Raw genomic sequence first — 21,943 nt, 5'->3', positions numbered from 1 at the left:
GAGAAGTTCTGCCATCCTATAGTCCATGAATCACACTGTTGTCAAGGAGTCCTGAAAGCCCAGGACTTGTGTCCCTCTGCCTCAACCCTACCTGCGCCCTCAGCTTCTGTACTTTGCTCAGGGACTGTCTTTATTTGTTCTGTTAATTCTAGTTTCTGCCCTTCAGACTGTACAGAATAAACAAATTCTTGTTCCACGCTACAGCTCTTCAAATATTTGGGTGTAGTTTCCATATATACAAACGCTCACTGAAGTTAAGCTTTTATAGGTGAAAAGCCTTTCTCGTCCCATAAACAGCTTTCACATGAAGTAGCTTAGAGACCCCCTCACCATTCCTATCACCAATCAGTCTTTAAAAGCGTAGCTTCATAGAGAAGTAGTACCACACAGCGGTTAGGACAAGGACTCTGGAGTTACATAATCCGGGTTAGGATCCAACCTTTATGACTTATTGGTCAGGTGACCCTCAGCACGTTATGTACCTTCCCTGAGCATCAATTTCCTCATCTTTAAAATGGGGTTAATAACTCAAAAGGTTAAAAAAAATAATAATAACTCAAAAGGTAGTTGAGTGGGTTAAAAGACATAACCTATGCGATGCCTACGATTGGCAGTCATGACTCACTTATTCATTCATTCATTCAACAAACATTTATTGAGTATTTGTTTTATGCCAGACATTGCTTTTGGCACTGGGGATTCACCAGTAAATGAATAGGCCCTTGCCCCCTATGGAACTTACTTCTTTTTTTTTTTTTTTAAGAATTCTTTCTTTTTAAAACATATTTATTTGGTTGTATCCAGGATTTTTGTGGCGTCATGAAGGATTTTTCATTTTGGCACATGGAGGATTCTCTAGCTGTGGCACGGGCTTAATTGCTTTGTGGCACATGGGATCTTAGCTCCCTGACCAAGGATCAAACCTGTGTCCCCTGCATTGCAAAGCAGATTCTTAACCACTGGACCACCAGGGAAGTCTCCCCTACGGAACTTATATTCTTGTGAGCCTGCAGGGAACAAACATGATAAATGAGTAAAATATAGTATGCTAGATAATGATAAGAATTTTCCAAATTTTTAAGTTCTGAATCCTATTTGATAAACAACTGCACCTTTAAATCATTTTTACTATAAGCATCCAAGAGAAACCAGGATGCTTCTTCAACACTTTGCTTAGAAATTTCTTCAGCCAAATATCTAATTTCATTCCTCACAAGTTCTATTAATACCTTTCACCAAACACTAGGACACAGCACAATTCAACCAAGCTCTTTGCCTGTTTATTAAAGATCGTCTTTCCTCCGGTTTCCAACACCAACATCCTGTTAGGTATTCTCTGAGGGATTGAGGCTCTCTCAATAGCTTTTCTTTTCTGAGCCCTCATAAGAATCACCTTTAACAGTCCATTTATGGCAATATAGGCTTTCTCTAGCATGCACCTCCAGTCTTCCATTCTCTGCCCATCACCCAGTTCTAAAGCTGTTTCCATATTCTTATGAACTTGTTACAGCAGCATCCCAGCTTTGTAGTACCAAGTTTTGGTCTTAGGCCACTATAACAAAATACAACCAACTGAGTAGCTTATAAATAACAGAAATTTATTGCTCACAGTTCTGGAGATTGAGAAGACCAGGATCAAGGTGCTAGCATAGTCACCTTCTGGTGAGGGCTCTCTTCCTTGTTCACAGCCAGTGCTTTCTGGACATTCCGTCACAGCCAGAACTTCATCACATGATGGAAAGGACTAATGATCTCTCTAGAGCCTTTCTTACTAGTTCCACTCTGAGGGCTCCACCTTCAGAAGGAAGCATCCCCCAAAGCCCGACCCCTAATACTACCATCTTTCAGTTCAGTTCAATTCAGTTGCTCAGTCGTGTCTGACTCTTTGCAACCCCATGGACTGCAGCATGCCAGGCTTCCCTGTCCATCACCATCTCCCGGAGCTTGCTCACACTCATGTCCATTGAGTCGGTGATACCATCCAACCATCTCATCCTCTGTCGTCCCCTTCTCCTCCTTCTTCAATCTTTCCCAGCATCGAGGTCTTTTCCAATGAGTCAATTCTTTGCATCAGGTGGCCAAAGTACTGGAGCTTCAGCTTCAGCATCAGTCCTTCCTATGAATATTCAGGACTGATTTCCTTTAGGATTGACTGGTTTGATCTCCAAGATGTCCACTATCATCTTTGGAGGGTAGGAAATCAACATGTGAACATCAGACCCGAGCATCTTGGCTGCTGCACATGCTAGTAGTTTGATCTTGAGCAAGTTACCTAATGACTTGCTTAGTTTATGACTATCTATTACTCAGTTTCCTCAATTATAAAATGAGGACAAAAATAATACCTACTTCCTGGAGATTTGGTGAAGATTAAATGAGGTGATATATGTGCAGTGATGAAAACAGTGCCAAGGGTATGGTGAGTACTCTTTCAAAGTTAGATATTGTCATCTTGAAAACCAGAAATCTGCCCATTTTTCAGTACTTCCACTATTTTTCACAATTTCTGAAAGTATTCCAAGAACATCTTCAAAGACCCATTTCTCTTTTTTTTTGTATTTTTTCTCATTTCTTAAATTAATTTATTTATTTTAATTGGAGGCTAATTACTTTACAATATTGTAGTGGTTTTTGCCATACATTGACATGAATCAGCCATGGGTGTACATGTGTTCCCCCATCCTGAACCCCCCTCCCACCTCCCTCCCCACAAAGATCCATTTCTAAATGTACTTGATGATCTATGGGGATTTATAGGGGCGTGAACACTTCAACTCACTAATCAAATTAAAGCTTAAACTCCTTATAAGCACCTAGGTTCTCTTTGATTTCTTCTCATCTTCTTTTGGCTCAAATTCACTCTTAAATATTAATCCTCATGGCTAGCACAGGGCCTTGCACTTTGAAGGCACTCTAATAAATATTTACAGAGTGAAAGTTTGTTCTAACTTGGTGCCATTTCTTTCTTTCTGATGATGACTGCTCCCAACAGCCTAGATCTTGATTTTTTTTTTCCAACTCTTAGTTTATTCAGTATCGCAGACCATGGTCTCTCTTCCTCCTCCTCTTGCCCCTTAAAACTCTACCCATCTCACCATCACTTTTCCTGTTTCACTTCTAAATTAACTTCTAAACTTCCCACAAGTATACCTCCATGGGTACTTACCATGGCTGTCTGACTTTAAATTTATGTGTCTGACCTCTCTTTTTTCAACTAGACTGTAAGCTCCCTGACATTAAAGTCTTACAAGTTCCAGGCATCTGCCAAGTACCCAGCATAGAGAACATAGCCAGCATTTAACTAAAACTTCCATGATCACTTTCAGAACTTAAATATTTTTAATTTCCCCAGCCTCTTTGCCCTGCAGTTCAACACCATCCTCCCACATTTAGGGTTCAATTTCACCTATCATAATCCCAAGGGTTGCAGTAGGGAGCATAGAGAGACTAAGGAACCAAGTTCCTTGGCATGGGACCAAGATCCAAGTGGAAGAAGGGCCTTTTTATGCCCAAATTTATGGTTTCAGGCCCTGCTGAGGTCTCAGTTTTGAATACATCAAAACTGATGTCAACAACAAATGTCACAAATAGAAAACTGTTTGTACCATTTGTAGAGAGGTTCTGAATGTACACTAGGTTCAAACCCTTGTTTCAGCATTTACTAGATCCATGGTCTTGGGCAATACCAAACCTGTCTGTGCCAGAGTTTCCTTACTTGTAACATGGGAGTAACAATAATAAGTACCTCACAAGACTATGCATATGTTCCAAGTTGCTTCAGTCGTGTCAGACTCTGTGTGACTCTATGAACCGTAGCCCACCAGGCTCCTCTGTCCAAGGGATTCTCCAGGAAAGAATATTGGAGTGGGGTTGTCATGCCCTCCTCCAGGCGATCTTCCCAACCTAGGGATCGAATCCACATTTCTTATGGCTCCTGAACTGGCAGGAGGGTTTTTTTTTTACCACTCTGGCCACCTGAATTAAAAGAGGAAATACTTGAAAAGTGCTTAGATCTGTGCTGAAATGTACAAAAAAGCTCAAAAACTATCTGCTATTCTTATTGTTTACTATTATTACCTGTAAGTGCCATAGGAAATCAGCAATCCCAAGCCCACATAAATTAGATATCTCTTTTGTGACTAATAATAATTGCTAGCAGGTATGAAGCACTTCCTAGATGTTCAAGTTCCATTACCTCCCTAAATGTTGACAATAACCTTAAGAGGGAATTGTACATTATTATTATTTTTTTTTGAATTGTACATTATTAACCCCATTTTGAGAAGCACAGAGAAGTTAAACAATTTTCTCAAGGTCACAGAGACAGCAAGTAGAGAAGGCACCATTTATTCGTTTGTTGAATTACTGTGTCTCAGCAGGCGAGAAGCATTGTGGGTACAAAGGTAAACAGTCTAGGCCCCAACCTACAGGAAGTTTCAGTTTCCACAGAAGGGGCGGGGCGGGGCGGGGGCGGGGTCAGGAAAGAGTAAACAAATAGTTATAACACGGTGTGGTAATTGCTGTAATAGAGGCGAACGAAAAAAAAGTGCTACCGGATCCCAGACATTGGGACGAGAGAAGCACCGAGAGTTTAAGGACCCAAAGGAAAGACATGACAGTTACAGAATAAGCAGTGGTCCTCTGACAAACGTGTACTGTAACGTTACACGGAAAGGACTAAACAAAGCAGAGTTAAAAGTAGGGGTGAGCACCTTAAAAGCCAGCGTGACACGACTCGGCAGAACCGAAAAAGGGTTAAGACGGGTGGGTGGGCGGGGCGCGCGTTGATTGGCAGGGGTGTGGCCAGGCTAGTCACCCGCCCCCTCCTCCGCCCGGGCTTCTCCAACCCTAGGGCCGGCGGGGGTGCCGTCTGGGCAAGGGACTGGGCGCTGGACGGAGTCGCCTGACCCCTCCCCCACTCCTCTGCCGCGTTCCGCGAGCTGGACGCGCTGGAGAAGTTGAGCAGCGCCCGGGCCGGCCCTGGGGGCTGACAGTCGGTAAAGTTTGGCCCGAAGAGGAAGTGGCCTCAAGCCCCGGCAGGTGGCGGCCAGGCCTGGACCTGAGCGCTCGCGGCCTGCGGGCGGGCTCTAGGCGAGGGCGCGCCCCAGCGTCAGGCTTCGAGCCGATTTCCGCGGCTTCGGGGACTGGCCTCGGAGAGAGCGCGGCGGCGGCCGGGGAAAACAACTCAGAAGTTGGCTAGAGGCACCGCCCCTGCACCCGGGCCGCTGCCTCCCCCCACCCGTCCCCAGCCCTGGCATCTAGAGCATCGGTCGGGGAGCCTGGGCCATGGAGCCCTCTCGGGGAGGCGGCACCGGCGAGCCAGGACGCCCGGAGCGGCGCCGCCTCCCCACTGAATAAACGACGGAAGCTCCGGGACTGTTCCTGCACCTCCGGACGGCTCACGATGCTGCCGGCCATCCTTCTCCTCTTCCTGGGTAAGAAACCGAAACGAGTCTACTCGCCCAGCACCCCGCTCCCAGGGCTCTCACAGGGCCCAGAGGGCTCTAGCTCCCTTCCTGCTACGCGGCTCCTCACCTGAACCTGCCCGGTCGTGCCCTCCACCCCCTGCCGCCGCCCTGGCACTGCCTGCCCCAGCCTCGGGGAAATCTCCAGCCGTTCCCCCAGTCTCCCCCTGACTTCCGTAAATCACTGTACCCACTCCATAGGCCGTGCTGCCAGACCTTCTTTCGAGGTCACACACCGCTGTCTTCCTCTGCTCCACCACCCTTTCCCGTAAACTACCCGGAAGCCGCAAATGGCTCTTGTTCCTCCTTGAGTTGCTCAGGTGAAGGAAACTCGGAAGCATGACTCTTGCCCTTTCTCGCTCTTCCTCTAGGAGGCACTGTGGCCCACCCAGATAGGATTATTTTCCCGAATCCTGGTGAGTAGAGGATGCCCCAGGGGTAATGAGAACTCAAGACTTTCTCTTCCTTGAATTCCTCTAGTAGTTACCATAGTTTTAGAGTGGACGTCATCCACTCTTTTTTTTACAGATGGGGAAACTGAGACCCAGCGTAAGCCCTCAGCTGGTAGTTAATGTACTTTTTTTTTTCCCAAATATCCATCCTTGATCTGCCTAGCCAAAATGTAGTTTCCCTGAGGATAGAAACAGTATTTCCTGTTCCTTCTGGCCCAGTGGCTGGCACAGAGCAGACCTCATGTTGTTTGTGGTGTTGATACGTAAAGTGGAATTATGATGAGGGAAGAGAGGGGGCTGCCTGAAGACTATGCCTGTAGTGTGTGTGTGGCTGGGGCGGGGGAGTGTCTGTGATCCTTCCGAAGAGCCCAGGCCCTCAAAGACCTCAAGCCTGGGCAGGGGTGTGATGGTAAGGGGCTCTTGACTGATGCCCCTACATTCCTCTCTTTCTCTAGCCTGTGAGGACCCACCAGCGGTGCTCTTGGAAGTGCAAGGCACCTTACAGAGGCCTGTGGGCCGGGACAGCCGCAGCTCCCCTGCCAACTGTACCTGGCTCATCCTGGGCAGGAAGGAGCAGACGGTAACGGTCAGGTGAGTGCAGGCACAACCCTATACCTTTCCCCTATGCTATGCTATGCTAAGTCACTTCAGTCGTGTCTGACTCTGTGTGACGCCATAGATGGCAGCCACCAGGCTCCCCCATCCCTGGGATTCTCCAGGCAAGAACACTGGAGTGGGTTGCCATCTCCTTCTCCAATGCATGAAAGTGAAAAGTGAAAGCGAAGTCGCTCAGTCGTGTCCGACTCTTAGCGACCCCATGGATTGCAGCCTACCAGGATCCTCCATCCATGGGATTTTCCAGGCAAAAGTACTGGAGTGGGGTGCCATTGCCTTCTCCGACCTTTCCCCTACTCCCGCACCTTTACCAGGGAGAAGCCTTCAGGGAGCACTTCTCCATGGAGCTTCCATCCTGTCCACGGGAAAGAGGAGAGTTAGATTTGGCGTCATCTGCCCTAAAAGCCTGGCTTGTTTGGGGCCAGACACAATGAATTGCAGGTGGACTGGAGTGGACATCTAGCTTGGGTCCTGTCATCTCTGAAGGACAACAGTCACTCCAGAACCTTCCTCAGCCTCCTCAGATCTTTTGAACAGTCCAGGTCTCCCTGGGCTCCTCCAACCTTGGGCTGTGGGGTTGGGGCCCACGTTAAGTACCTGGCTGTTTGCTTCACACAGTTCACTTCCCATAGATTTACCCAGAAAAGAATAAGGGAAAAGAGAGGCCGTCTGGGGAGAGCTTGTTGGAGCAGAGGGATCAGAATGCTACAGTGATCTCAGGTCTCACCACTGGGCACTGGGAGGGATGGTGAATTCTGGTTAATTAAGCTTACAGTAGTCGCCGGCACCATGCTTGGGTGACAGTGCTGCAACAGCAGGAAAGCAATGAATCTAACTCGGTCCAGAGCACAAGGCAGTTTTTCCAAGAGGCTCTAAGATGTACGCATGGTCTCAGGTACCATGGGCCTCTGTTAGGGCTGTTGCCTTGATTACAAAGGAATTTGGCTAACTGCATTTTCATCTGACCGTTTGGATTGTGGATAAGCAGGTGTTTGTGCTGCTTGGGGTAGAAGAGGCTTGACAACTGTCGGGGGAGAAGAAGCCAGCAGCGGTCAGGCATACCTTACGTCCTGCTCTCCTTCACCCCTGTAGGTTCCAAAAACTGCATCTGGCCTGTGGCTCAGAGCGCTTAACCCTGCGCTCCCCCGTCCAGCCGCAGATCTCCCTGTGCGAGGCACCTGCCAGCCCTCTGCAACTGCCTGGAGGCAACGTCACCATCACCTACAGCTATGTCGGGGCCAGAGCTCCCATGGGCCAGGGCTTCCTGCTCTCTTACAGCCAAGGTGGGCTGGACAGGGCTGATGTGGCACTTAGAACAGGCAATGGAAGCCCCAGGGAGGAGGGGAGGATCCGGCCCGCCCCAGTGCTTCACAGCCCCTCTCCGTGGTGCCTCTGCAGATTGGCTGATGTGCCTGCAGGAGGAGTTCCAGTGCCTGAACCACCGCTGTGTGCCCCTGCTCCAGCGCTGTGATGGGGTCGACGCCTGTGGCGATGGCTCTGACGAGGCAGGTTGCAGCTCAGACCCCTTCCCTGACTTGGCCCTAGCCCCTGTCCTCACCCCACCCTGCAATCACACCTTAGAAGACTTCTATGGGGTCTTCTCCTCCTTCGGATACTCACACCTGGCCTCAGTCTCCCACCCCCAGTCTTGCCGCTGGCTGCTGGACCCACGTGATGGCCGGCGCCTGGCAGTGCGCTTCACGGCCTTGGATCTAGGCTATGACGATGCAGTGCGTGTATATGACGGCGCGGGGCCCCTCGAGACCCTCCGACTGCTGCGCAGCCTCACCCGCTTCAGTAATGGCAAGGCTGTCACTGTGGAGACGCTGTCTGGCCAGGCCACAGTGGACTACCGCACAGTCCCTTGGAGCACTGGTCGGGGCTTCAATGCCACCTACCATGTGCGGGGCTACTGCTTGCCTTGGGACCGACCGTGCGGCTTAAGCTCTGGCTTGGGGGCTAGCGAAGGCCTCGGCGAGCGCTGCTACAGCGAGGCACAGCGCTGCGACGGCTCATGGGACTGTGCAGATGGCACGGACGAGGAGAACTGCCCCAGCTGCCCACCTGGACACTACCCCTGTGGGGCCGCCGGCACCCCTGGGGCCACAGCCTGCTACCTGCCCACTGACCGCTGTAACTACCAGACCTTCTGTGCCGATGGAGCAGATGAGAGACGCTGTCGCCACTGCCAGCCAGGCAACTTCCGGTGCCGGGATGAGAAGTGCGTGTATGAGACGTGGGTGTGCGACGGGCAGCCGGACTGTGCTGACGGCAGTGACGAGTGGGACTGCTCCTACGCCCTGCCCCGCAAGGTCATTACCGCTGCCGTCATTGGCAGCCTTGTGTGCGGCTTGCTACTGGTCATCGCCCTGGGCTGCACCTGCAAGCTCTATGCCATTCGCACCCAGGAGTACAGGTCAGTGGGAGTGCAGCTGGCGGTAGAGAAGTGGGCCCTGAGGGTGGGACAGGGCCCGTGTGGCCACAGGAGGCCTGAGGATGCGCACGTGGGGGACAGGCTCTGTGGCCAGCTGCTGGCTGCGCTCCTGGGGCTGTCTCACTTGGGGGCAGGTGTGCTCCCCTGAGGGAGGGACAGATCTAGATCTCGAAAGCCACCTCAAGGAAGGAGGGAGACCTCAGATGATTTTGGAGAGCCAGGGCATAATGCCGGGTATCCTGGCCTGGGTGTGGAGTAAAGAGGCCTGTCTGGGCTGGGATAGGCAGCTCTGGTCACCGGCACCTGTGACTGAGCAGCCCTCATGCCTTCCAGCATCTTCGCCCCCCTCTCCCGGATGGAGGCCGAGATTGTGCAGCAGCAGGCGCCTCCCTCCTACGGGCAGCTCATTGCCCAGGGCGCCATCCCTCCTGTAGAGGACTTCCCTACAGAGAACCCTAATGATGTAAGTCACCCTCCCCAACCAGACCACCTGCCGCTCCAGACCCCTGTGGCTGTTCCCACCCCTTCCAACTCTGATGTCTTCCTCCTCTCCTTGCAGAACTCTGTTCTGGGCAATCTGCGTTCTCTGCTACAGATCCTGCGCCAGGACATGACTCCAGGGAGCACCTCTGGTGCCCGCCGCCGCCAGCGGGGCCGCTCTATGCGCCGCCTGGTGCGCCGTCTTCGCCGCTGGGGCTTGCTTCCCCGAACCAACCCCCCAGCCCGGACCCCTGAAACCAGATCCCAGGCCACACCATCCACTGCTCCTCCTGAGACCTTAGATGGCAGCACAGGTCCAGCCCATGAGGGCGGGGCAGTGGGTGGGCAAGATGGGGATCAGGCACCCCCGCTGCCTGTCAAGGCTCCACTGCCACCTGCCAGCACATCCCCAGCCTGTCCTACTGTCCCTGAAGCCCCAGGGCCACTGCCTGCGGTGCCCTTGGAGCCATCACTGCTGTCTGGAGTGGTACAGGCCCTGCGAGGCCGCCTCCTGCCCAGCCTGCGGCCCCCTGGACCAACCCGGGCGTCACCTGGACCCCACACAACAGTCCTGTCCCCAGAGGATGAGGACGATGTGCTGCTGGTGCCACTGGCTGAACCTGGGGTCTGGGTGGTCGAAGCGGAGGATGAGCCACTGCTGGCCTGAGGTGACCTAGCTCCCTTGGGCATTCTGTTCACAGGGACAGCAACCCTATAGAGGGCAGCTCAGCTTCCCATCCACTACTTCCTTCCCTGTCCCTCAGTCTGAGGGGACTTGATGGGCCTCCTGTTGATCCCAGGTAGCTGCTATCAAGTTAGGTGTCCCTCAGACAGGGAGAGGGCCCTCACAGAGCTCCCCCTGTGCATGGCCAGAGACCACAGTCCACCACCACCCTCTCCCCACACTGCCACCGGTTGGTGGCTGTTTTTAAAAAGTAAAGTTCTTAAAGGGTCATGGGCCTGGACACTCCATCCTTGCCAAACCCATCCAAAAGTGGCCTTAAGCACCAGAATGCCAACTGGCTGGAGACCTCCAGCCCCCAAGGGAGGATTTGGGCAGGGCCTGAGGTTTTGCCAACAGTGATCCCTCCTACAAGGCCTGGCTCATAAAAAGAGCACAACAAATGCTTCTGTCCCATAGCTAGGTTGTTGCCCAGGAAGCCAAGGTTGAAAAATAAAGGAATCAGAAATTTCAGCCTGTAAGTGAGCTGTGCTGGGCCCCGCCTCTCTACCTAGCTCAGCTTATGCTCCCCTCACCTTGCTCCTCGCTATAAAGGCCTTTTCTCTGCCCTTTTCCTGTTTATCTTCAGATCACCCATCCTTAGTTTTTATACCACTCAGAGGGTAAGAAAATTCTAGGAACCCCAAGAGTAAGCCTCTCTATCTCCACTTACTGCCAGGGGCCCATCTGTATAGTGCCTGACACCAGCAGTGAGCACCAAGCCTCCTTACTGCCAGGCTCTCAGAATTCGTGAGCCAGCAGGGCCCTGCAGCTAGGAAACTTCCCATTTATGGAGAACTCTCAGATCACTTATCACAGAAGCAGACTGTCCCTGGTGAAGCACTCTGCCCCCCATCCTCCACCCCACCAAGCATTTCAGTCTGTCCTAAGGAAGACAGATGAACTCTTGTCCAGCATGCCCCAAAGCAGACAAAGATGCGTCCAGAGAAAAATCATCATCATTCAGGGTATGAAGATGCTAGCATCACCTTGGCCAAATCCAAGAGGTCTTTCTGGAAGAGGGTCCAAACTAGATCCTAAAGAATGCTGTCAGTAGTTGGAATAGAGTTGTGGATTTTAGGCAAGGTGAGAGGCCACAGGATAAGCAAACTAAGCAGACAGTGAGGGCTAGGGCTGTAGGAGGGCCCCAAAGAGCTGGAGAGGGTAATGGAGGGAATGACCAGTGAGAACTGCTGGGACATACGCTTGCTTACCAGTCTGTGGTAAGCAAGGTGACAGAGCTGTCCCAGAGTTTAAAAGGAAAATTAATGGGGACAAAGGATGTAGAAAGAGCCTATGGAAGTTGGTGTGATGCCTACAGAAGCAGAGCTGAGGCATTCCCTAACAGAATCAGTCCCCAGAGAAATGGGCTCCCCCTTAGGTTCATTTTCCCCTTCCTGCCTGGCCTGGCCTATCCCCACCCCTCTGCTGGAGGCGCCCTGTTGCCTACACCCTATCAGTGTCCTCACACCCAGCACTAACTGTTCAGCATTTCCTTCCAGCAAGCAGGAGCCTAGGGAAGCCCCAGTGGCAGGGAGACAGGGTTGACCTTGTACTGGCATAATGGGATATGAAGACAGAGGCTCATATCCAGGTAAGGGTGAGACACTGGGGGGCTGTCACCCAAGTTTATTTTCACCATGGCCCAAGGAAAAAGAAATGAGGTGACTCCAAATCCTTTCAAGATAAGATACCCTGTACCAGGGCATGGGACTCAAGCAAAGGCCCTTGGTGGGAAGGAGGGAGGTGATCTCAGTTATGAGATGGGAATCAGCCTGAGAATCAGACAATCTGAGCAGATACCAGAATTTGGTTCTTAAGGAGCAGAATCTGGGCCTAAAGCAAGCTCCAGGCCGCGCTGGGAAGGGAGAGGGATACCCAGCCACACAGCCTGAGGCTGTGGAGCACCAAATGGCAGGGGAACCTGCTGCATATCAGACCCTTTATCGGGTGTAGCTAACCCTCACAACGAAGCTGTGCCATGGATACCACAGCCCCAATTCACAGGTCACAGCAGCTTCAGAAGAATTACAAGACTGGTCCAGTCTCTATTGAGAGGCAGAGTTAAACCTGGATCCGCTCAGTTTCAAATCTCAGTCTGTCCCATTATTATACAGAACCTCCAATTCCTGAGGGAGCCTCAAGCCGGGCAAGTGCACAGCCACTTACCAGTGGGATGAGAGAGATGATGGTTCAAGATGAAACCCAGCCTGCATCTGTGGCCTGAGGCTAGATTGAGAGCCAGCAGAAGTCATGGTCAAGAGTCCTCGCTGGGCTCTGCAGACACTGGCACTCTTATCTAGTATCATAGAAATGAATTCTACCATCTAAATGAGCTTTCCAGATATATAAAGCTCACCCCTTTGTAATTTAAAACTTTTAAAAAACTCATTTTGGAAGGAAGTCATTCTAAAACATTACACTCATCTTCAGCACATCTGCAATATAACATAAATCCTTCTGGATAGCTGAGGATCACTCAGAAACCAAAGAACTCTGCAGCAATGTCTTCAGAAGCTGTGAACAGTGTCAGAAAAGCTATTCGCCTTAATGCTAGATGACCTTAGGCCACTTTTTAAAAGGACTGCTTTAAAAGTTTTCTGTGATGTTGTTTCTCTTACTATTAGCTACTGTAGGGGTCACTAGCTGCTATAGATGTACTTCTAATCTTCAAGTACAGGAACACAGGTGGAACATTAAGATTGTGAATAAAGTTAAGGACAAGTAGGCTGTGATTGAGGACTGTAAGTCTATCCAGTGAAGTACACGAGGATTGTAGCTGCTTAATAGTTCTGCTTCCGCTAGACCCTACACTGTTGCCCTGTAATTGACCTCCATCCACATACTGCACTAGTAATCCCCATATGACTATTTGCTTCAGTCGGAAAAATCCACTGAAGATGGCAATAAAGATTGTTCCCAATAATAGGAGACAGCTGGAATATTTAAGACAAAGACAGAGATGAAAGATAGTCTCTGGCACTGGAAGGATCTGGGTGGGAATCATGGTGTCCCCATTTTCCAGCTGCATGATTGATTTGGAGGACAGGCCACTCACCTATCACTCTGAGCCTCAGGATCATGAGGATGAAAGGAGGTAATTCAGGAAGGTGCTTAGCACAGCATCTGAAAAAAATGGGGTGAGAAGGGGCCAGTAAATCGAAATGTGTGTTTGGGTCCTTGAGGATGTCAGAAGACAAGAGTGGGAGCCTAAAGTGAAAGGGCCCTGGCAGAAAAGGCGCAGTAGAGAGGTGCCTCTATCTTGGCTTCCCCCAGAGAGGTGGGTGTCACCGTGTCCTCCCGGTATAGCCCAGAAGGCTTAGGGCTGTTCCAGAGAGCACTGAGGGGGCTTGCCTGCCTCCGGACTGGGAACTTCCAGATGGCTAGCTGCCCCTCCCCTTTTTCCTGCTCTGATTAACAGGAGCAGGTGGGCCTGGCACGGAGGGACAGGTGGGAAGTCTCCACAGTGGTTTGTACCCACTGGAACCAAGTAAAAAACCAAAGCTGCCCAAACAAAGCGCCATGTCTCCCTCCTCAAAGTCCCCATCTGCCTAGCGGCCAGGCTGGGAAATGGGTACTTTTGTGGGTCTTAGCCCAGAAGGGGCGACAGGTGGAAGGAGGGGGCGTCAGGAAAGCTTGGTGGCAGGGTGGCTGTCCTGTCCCTGTCTTTTTGGTTTCTTCCTTTAGCCCCACCATCTAGCTACTGGGCACCCACTCTGGGCTGAACGTTGGGCTAAGGGGTTGGGATATGCAGACAAATGACACATAGTCCTAGCTTCTGGATAAAGACCACCCAGGTCCTGGATCCTTGCTTCCTCCCATCCTCAGCTCCTTTACCCATAACCCCTCTCCCCACTTATCTGAACCTGTCTCTTCTGCCCCTCTGACTTTGTTCTGTTCACATGTTAACCAGACTCCGCTGTGGGTGTACTCCCAGAAGGAAGCTACACAAAGGAAGGGGGGGCAGAAAGGAGGGAATCCCGCTGACATCACGGCTTATTAGCATATGTGACCTCATCAGGGGGCGGGGCTATCTCCCCAGGTGTGGGGGGGTGGTGAGCATGGCGGGCGGGGGGGTGGTATTTAAAGGGAAAAGCTGACAGTACTGCTGAGTGAGCGAGCGGGTGCTGCAAGCTGCCGGGCTGCACACGCACAACGATGCATACGGACTTCGACACCGACATGGACACCGACACGGAAACCACAGCACTCTGCCCCTCCAGCAGCCACCAGGCCTCTCCTCCAGAGACACCCACACCAGGTGAGAGCTAAGCTGCAGTTTCTGGCTGAAACCGTGCGGGTGGTAGCTGAAGCTCTGGTGGGAGGTCAGAACTAGGGGTTGAAGGAGCTTGAACCCAACAAGAGGGGAAGAGCCACTGGAGAAATGAGGGAGCCACCTGCCTACACTAGGGCTGGGCTAAGTAGCGGGGGTAGAGGGGGGGCTGCCTAAATGTCCCTTCACCCATCACCCAGGGCTTTGCTGGAGAAACTGGTACTTAGCCCCTACGTCTGCCTCATTCCTGAGAGGTTGGGATGGGCAGGAGGGAAAGGGGAAAGACAAGGGGCAGCCAGCCCACAAGCCTGGGAATCACGGGCAGGGGGCTACCCTGGGGACCTGTTGTAAGGGTTTCTCTGGCTCCTGGATGCCCTGGCTGCCAGTCAAGTATTGATCCTGGGCTATTTCCAGCCTCTCTGCATCCCCCTTTGTTGTGTCTCCTTCCTCCTCCAGTTACCCTGACCCGTGCACTGTCACTCTCCCTGCTCCCGCTCTCTCGCTATTTCTCTCTCTCCCTCCCTCCACCTAGCCATGAACAGAATATTGTCTGGGACTCACAGGGACAGCCAAGGGTGCAGTAGGACTCACACACAGCCATGCACCGGGGCACGTCCCTACAGGGCCATGGGAAGAGGCAGCCCCTCCCACACACCCATGGAGACCCAACACACACATCTCAAAGAAAAGGCCCTTCCTTGGGAAGCGGTTCCCCACAAAGTTTTTGACTCTTGTCAGTACCCACCCCCAGAACCAGGGCAGTAGCTCATTTCTGGGCCCCTCCCCAGTGTGGAGATCAGCCGACGCAGGAAGCGGGAGAGGGCAGGGCCTCTCAGTGGAAGGAGTGGCAGCCCCTCTCCCCAACCCGGCCAGAGGCCTAGTCTGGGGGTGTGACTGTGTGTCAGTGTGAAGTGTGAGTGGGTGTGTGAGCCTGCGCACAGGTGCCTCCCCTGCATGAGGCATGTTTTGAACAGGTTGTGGCTGGAACCACGCTGGGCAAGCCTTCAGGTCAGCTCCTGGGAGCCCCACCAGTTCAGGCTTCTGGTGTTCTATGGAAGAGGTCAGACTAAAATTATCAGCTCCTTCTGGGTCATGGTCATCGACAGGGCCTCTGAGGCTGGAACAGCCAGATGGCTAGGCCTACCCCACTCATAGCTTCCTTCTCTTTGCCCCCCCCAGAAGCAGATGCCACACTGCTGAAGAAGCCAGAGAAACTGTTGGCAGGGTTGGACCGGGGCAGGCCACCCCCTGCCCTAGGGGCCCCCAGACGAAGAGGCAGTATGCCTGTCCCCTACAAGCACCAGCTGCGGCGGGCCCAGGCTGTAGATGAACTTGATTGGCCACCTCAAGCCTCATCCTCTGGCTCTTCTGACTCCCTGGGCTCAGGGGAGGCAGCCCCCACCCAAAAGGATGGCATCTTCAAGGTCATGCTGGTGGGGGAGAGCGGCGTGGGCAAGAGCACCCTAGCAGGCACTTTCGGTGGTCTCCAGGGAGACAGTGCTCACGAGCTGGAGAACCCAGGTATTTGGGGGAGCCCTGCAAGGGTTGAGGGCACCTCTGGAGCCCTAGTCAGGGATGGAAGAGCTCAAAGCATGTGCAGTCCTGGAGCCCAGAACCTAGAAACTGTTCCAATGCTTTCTGTGGCAACCTCTCTGGAGGGGGTCCCTGTTTACTAGGTCTTACAGGTGTTGGGGAGCCTCCTAATGGGCTCTGTTCCTTGTCTCTATTTCCCAACAGAGGACACCTATGAGAGACGCATCATGGTGGATAAGGAGGAAGTGACTCTAGTTGTTTATGACATCTGGGAACAGGTAAGAACTAAGATGTGGCTGCAAGCAGATGATGAAACCTAGAAGAACTGAGGAGGGGCAAAGTCTTGGCTAAAGGCTGGTACCCTGGTTTTAACAGTAATGGAACCTGACCCTTCATATATATGGTCTCAGAGAGCAAAGGCTGACACCCATGTACACACCATAGCATTGAGAACTGCTGTTTGGTTTCCAGGATCTTCTGACCCAGAGGGAATGTTAGGATCTGAATTTGACAAACTCTGCAGCTGGAAGCCAGGCTGGAAACCCTGAAATAGACCCACTCTGTACATTTTTTAGCCTAGAAGAGACTGATCTGACAGGACAGGAGCTCGGGGCTTTGTAATGTCAGGGAAGGAAGAAAAAGTGAGGCCCTGTGACTATATGGACATAAATGATTACTATGCAGAAATGAGGGGCCAGATTGCATACACTTGAATAGCATTCACTTTTGAAGAGCTTAGGCATAAGAAAGTAGGATGGACTACCCTAGTCTAGGATCCTATGTCCCCCATTTGCCCATGTGGGGCTCGTATTACAAACTTCTCCCCCCTCCACAAACACACTCTCAGTACTGGATGTGTTTGGCAGAATGCTCTGTGTCCTAAGCAGATGGCTTTGCCCTCACATCCTGGTGCCTCATCCCTGAGGTGCAGGTGCTGGGCAGGTTCTTCTGTGCCCCCAGCCCTGACATCCCACAACTTTCTGCCCATCTGCAGGGGGATGCAGGGGGGTGGCTGCGGGACCACTGCCTTCAGACGGGGGATGCCTTTCTCATCGTCTTCTCAGTCACCGACCGACGAAGCTTCTCCAAAGTTCCAGAGACCCTACTTCGGCTCAGGGCTGGGAGGCCCCACCACGATCTGCCTGTCATCCTTGTTGGAAACAAGAGTGACCTGGCCCGCTCCCGGGAGGTCTCACTGGAGGGTGAGTACCCTGAACCTCATCCATATTTGTAATCTCAGAGGAGTCTCTCCTTTCCAGGTCATCTCTTCTCCATAAGGCCCTTTTACCCTCCAAGGTGCACAAAATTGCAATTGGCCCCAGGTTAAGGGCAGACTTTCAATGCCCACGCCTAGGGCTTGAGACCCTCTCTTCACTCCCCCTCACCTCTTCTGAAGGCCCTTTACTCCCTCCCCTTCTGCATCACCATCGCCCTCCAATTGATCCTTGCTTGTTCCCTCTGTGCAAGCGATTGACTTGCCCCAATCCCTTTTCACTGCACGCCCTGGAGCCCCCAGGTCCAGCCTCGCCCCCATCCCGGGCCCAGCGCAGCCCAGTGGGCGGGCGGGCGCCTGAAGAGGTCCCTTCCTGTAGAGGGCCGCCATCTGGCAGGGACACTGAGCTGCAAGCACATCGAGACGTCGGCCGCGCTGCACCACAACACGAGGGAGCTCTTCGAAGGAGCGGTGCGCCAGATCCGGCTGCGGCGGGGCCGGAATGGCGCCGGGGGCCCGCGGCCCGAGTGGGGCAGCCCCGAGGGCCTCGCTCCGCCTGCGCGTCGCGAGAGCCTCACCAAGAAGGCCAAGCGCTTCCTTGCCAACCTGGTGCCGCGCAACGCCAAGTTCTTTAAGCAGCGCTCCAGATCGTGCCACGACCTCTCCGTGCTCTGAGCCGTGGTCGCCATGGTCACTGCGCTCTCTACCCGCCCCCTAGCCCCGCCCCGCCGTCGCCCGGCTTCCTCCAAGAAGACCGTCTAGGAAACCAAAAACTGCCGGGACACCTTGCTGTGACCGCGGGAGGCGGACCCCCCGCCCCCAGACCCCGGCGGGCGTCGCCCCACCCGCTCCACGCGCTCTCCGTTTACCTCCCGGCTTCGAGGCTCCTGGAAAGAGAGGACGCGGACCCGCGGAGGGCGAGCCGCGGCCAGTGGGCGGGGCGGCTTCCGGCGGGCGGGGGGGGGGAAGTAGTTTTGTAAGGGATTTTCTTTTTTATTAATTCGCGCTTGACCACCTCTCCTGTAAAGAGATGCTAAAAGCAAAAACTGGAACAGAGCTTACTAGACTTCTTTACAGTTTCCCACCATTGTACTCAGCGCGAACATGCCTCATCGTAAGAGATACTTAAAGTCACAGAGCCTCTTCTTTGAGACTTTCCTACAGCGTCCCAACTCTGATCTGCTGCACTTGCCCACTTTGCCCTTAATAAGTTCTTAAAGGCAAGGGCCTGGAACCGGTGTTCTTCAGATTCTGGGACTTACCGTGGCACCACGGCACTTCCCCTTTAAGGTTATTAAAGGTAAGGCGCGCAGAGACTTTTGCCTGAAGATTTGAGGGGTGGCAACCTGCCTTTGGCCAGGACCCAGGAGGCACCACCAAGGGGACCACCTTTCTCTTTTCAATAAAGAATTTTTCTACTGCACTTGCTCACTTTGACTCTCTGTTCTCAAAGCTCCCAAGAAAGGGATGGATGGATTTAGGTTCCCTGCACCTATGAGCCTAAGTTTTCTTGTCTAACAGTTCTAGGGAGGCTCCGGAACTTAGTCTGAGTAGTCCATGACAAGGCGAAAAAGGTCCCTAGAGAACAGAGTCCAACTTGTCCCTTTGCCAGTGAAAAAACAGGCCTGGAGAGGAGTAGGGACCTGCTAGAATAATTCGATAACTCAGTGATCAAGTCCCCATTTCCTTACCCCTTAATCCTGCAAGGAGCAGGCTGGAGGCTACATTGTGTGCCAAGAACTACTCTCAGCTGTGACCTGGGATGGTTCAAGGTGGGGCCCACCTCCAACAGGGAGGCCCACCAGCTGGGGTTTAATGGGGTCGTCCTGCACCTTCCCTGGCAGGGCCCCACCACCCCAGCTGTCACCTGCAAGGCCCGTGTGAGTACTGAAGCTGTCAGTGCCTCTCCTGGGGACGCCCACGCCTGCTGCTGCCTGAGCCATGAGTTTGAACAAAGAGCAGAGGCAGCAACTCCCCTCATGCCTACACAGAGGATACAGCTACCTGAGCATCTGGGGGCCAGGCCTCCACTCCACCTTACCCAGGTTCCCAGAGCTCGATGGAAAGGATGTCTGAGTCCTTGCAGCTGAGGAGCAGCCAAGGGGAACCAGCCTAGCACGGGTGGTGAGATGATGATCTTAGGACTTTATTCACTTTATCTCAATTCTTGAATGACTATAAGGTGTTACTACCTCTTTTACTTGCCTGAGGTTAATAAGCAATAGAACTGGGATTCCACTCATGTCTGCTTGATATTTAATGGTGATTGTATCTAACTTTGCAACTGAGGTTCATGAATTTCATCAGATTTCCAAAGGGGTCTGTGACAGAACAAATCACCAGCCAGGATGGTACTGATTACTACTGAGAAGGGGAAACGGGTAGGGGGAGGACAGGTTCCGAGGTTTACTTTTCATTGTAAGCTCTTTTCTCTGCCTTTTGAGTTTTTACCTATGGCTAAATAAACTAAATAATTTTAAACAAAACAAAGCTTCATTGTTCCAAAAAAGAGGGACCAAAGAGAGTGTCCTGAGCACAGGCAGATGAAGCACAGTAGGGATGTAGCTGCCAAAGAAGTGGTGGCCACTGCCCAGGGAGGAGGGTTACCAGTAGTCAAATGTCACTGGAGGAGAGAGTGAGGAACTGAAAGGCCTAGTGTCTTTCATGTGGTAGAATTCTAAAGATGATGATGGCAGGACCTCCCCCATAAGGGAGCCACACACGCTACAAGCTTCCCTCCCCCCAACTCAGCCAGTTCCATCAGCCCGACCCATCTGTGTGTTCCCTCCAAACGCCTACAGAAGAGCTCAGAACAGACGGAAACTGAAGCCCTGCTCCTGCCAGACTTCGGAGAGATGGGGTCTTCTCTGAGAGCCTGGCCAACTCTTCATCCTCTCTGATCAAGGCCAAGTAAGAGCAGGCTGTTGACCTGGGCTGCCATTAGAGACCAGCAAAGGGGCCTGGAGCCGAGCTGCCTGAACCAGGTAAGTTCCTCTCTGCCCTCATATCCTCTTAACCACTGTGATTTTATCTTGGGGTCTTTGCTCCCTTAGCCCAGCCCCTGCCCAATCTCTACAAACCCCACCCACCCTGGCCCACAAGGCCTCCTCATTGGCCAAGAGCACTCTGCTCTAGGCCTGTGCTTACAGTTCTGCCCTGCTACATCTAACTTTCCTCTAGAGACTGGAGCAAGGGCTTTTGTCTACTGAAAGGCCACCAGAGCTCTGGAAGGACACTCCATAAGTCTTCTGGGTTAAATCTGCAATCCCAGAAAGTCCATCCACACATACATCTTTTAATTTATCTAACATTACTCCAATCTGCATCAGTCTAAGTAAAATTTTCCTGGACTTTTTAATCTTTAATCTACAAATGCTTGTTCCACTCAAGTACTGTATATGCAAGTCACTGCGGTGGGCCCTATGGAGAAAACAAGACGCTATCCCTGCCCGCAGGCAGCTTACAATCGTGCTGGAGAGCAGGGACCAGGCGGAGGAAGCACTGACACGGCCGGAGCAGCAGCAAAGTACACATTCTAACTGCAAGCTGTAACAAGTGCTCTAAGAAGTCTGAATGAAAGAAACAGAACATTCGGAAGACATATATTAGGAACTGGGCCTTGAAGGCTATACATAGGCTGTAGATAGAAGGGGAGAAGGGAAAGAAACACCTTGTGGCAAAACCACCTGAGAAAATGCACAAAAGAAACGGTGGGCAGCCTGCCACATGATGAGGCAGAGACCCTCACTGTATAGGACAGAGCACAATTTGGGGGGATGGTGCATCCAAGTTGGAAAAGGGCCCCAAAGCCAGATTAAGAGCATCCTGCTTCTGAGTCCTCTATCATCCGGGGGCTCTCAGATGGATATACTCAAGGAATTTGAATCTTGATGTCATGCCTTTACAACCTAGAGACCATGTAAACTCCAGGTGTGAATACAAATTCGATGGGGCTATGCAAGCCTTTTTAGCTGGCACTCAGAAGTCTATGGAGAAAGTCACTATTAACCTCTCCTGTCTTTCTGAACCTCAGCTCTCCCAATTTAAAATGAGGATAACGGTGGTTCAGTGGTTAAAACTCCACACTCTCACTGCAGGGTGCATGGGTTCAATCCCTGGCCAGGGAACAAAGATCCCACATCCTACCAGATGTGATGAAGCCTAGATAAAATGCAAATATCTTCATAAATAAACAAGTGAGCAGTGGAAGTTATGCTTTTTTAAAAAAATTCATTATTATTATTTAAAATTTTTATTGGAGTATAGGGAAGTAATGTTTTTTGGCAACCTGTGTCCGGTCCCTTATTCAGGCACCATGTAATGTTCGAATCTCTCAAAGCATAGCCTGCTCTGGGCATACACGTTGAAGTTGCGGTCCACAGAGTCCAACATACCTCCCACAGGACTCAAGAGACCCATTATTGGATTTCTTTTTTGGGGAGTATTGAGGGGAAGATTGGCAACTGAAGCCTAAGGATGGTCTTATACTAGTTTCCCATTTTTCTGTTCAAATTATAACCTTAGGCAGAGCACCAATGCTGATTTAAAATACTTACTCTGAACTGCCAGAGCAGGTAGAGTTAGGCTCTGGAAACCAAGAAAGACAGGTGCTATAGGAATGCTTGGGGGAGATTAGGAGGGCAGTTTGCAAAGGACGGTAACAGAGAATGCTCTGGGATTTTCCCAAGCCAGACCAAGCAGAGGGTGCTCGGTAGCCTGAAGGTACCTGAGGGGCTCACCTTGATTTTCCAAAGCCA

General features: G+C 51.9%; 2 protein-coding genes and 1 long non-coding RNA gene across 4 annotated transcripts; 2 read left to right on the top strand and 1 right to left on the bottom strand.

Annotated features, from left to right (window-relative positions):
* Nucleotides 1–1,193: 1,193 nt before the first annotated feature.
* LOC138989378 (uncharacterized) lies at nucleotides 1,194–18,596 on the bottom strand. 2 transcript variants are annotated; one of them, XR_011465586.1, is made up of 4 exons: nucleotides 18,056–18,596; nucleotides 13,226–13,293; nucleotides 3,746–3,975; nucleotides 1,194–2,183 (listed from the first exon to the last, which is right to left on the bottom strand). It is a non-coding gene; the product is annotated as an uncharacterized lncRNA (long non-coding RNA). The 2 variants fall into 2 exon arrangements; XR_011465587.1 differs by having other exon boundaries at nucleotides 1,196–2,183; nucleotides 3,746–3,903; nucleotides 18,056–18,175.
* LRP10 (LDL receptor related protein 10) lies at nucleotides 4,834–10,641 on the top strand. Its single transcript, XM_005895456.3, has 7 exons — nucleotides 4,834–5,435; nucleotides 5,837–5,881; nucleotides 6,373–6,508; nucleotides 7,625–7,815; nucleotides 7,931–8,948; nucleotides 9,300–9,429; nucleotides 9,526–10,641. The coding sequence occupies exons 1-7, from the start codon at nucleotides 5,405–5,407 to the stop codon at nucleotides 10,111–10,113; spliced, it is 2,139 nt and encodes a 712-aa protein (XP_005895518.1). The 5' UTR covers nucleotides 4,834–5,404; the 3' UTR covers nucleotides 10,114–10,641.
* Nucleotides 14,251–18,049, top strand: REM2 (RRAD and GEM like GTPase 2). The gene is made up of 5 exons (XM_005895455.2): nucleotides 14,251–14,428; nucleotides 15,620–15,961; nucleotides 16,178–16,251; nucleotides 16,968–17,175; nucleotides 17,566–18,049. Exons 1-5 carry the CDS (start codon nucleotides 14,326–14,328, stop codon nucleotides 17,859–17,861), a joined length of 1,023 nt encoding a protein of 340 aa, XP_005895517.1. The 5' UTR covers nucleotides 14,251–14,325; the 3' UTR covers nucleotides 17,862–18,049.
* Nucleotides 18,597–21,943: the final 3,347 nt, after the last annotated feature.

Source organism: Bos mutus, chromosome 10 (assembly GCF_027580195.1).
Source record: "Bos mutus isolate GX-2022 chromosome 10, NWIPB_WYAK_1.1, whole genome shotgun sequence".
Classification (NCBI taxonomy): Eukaryota; Metazoa; Chordata; class Mammalia; order Artiodactyla; family Bovidae; genus Bos; species Bos mutus.
Note: the sequence above shows the minus strand (reverse complement) of the source record. Positions and strands in the feature narration are given on the sequence as shown.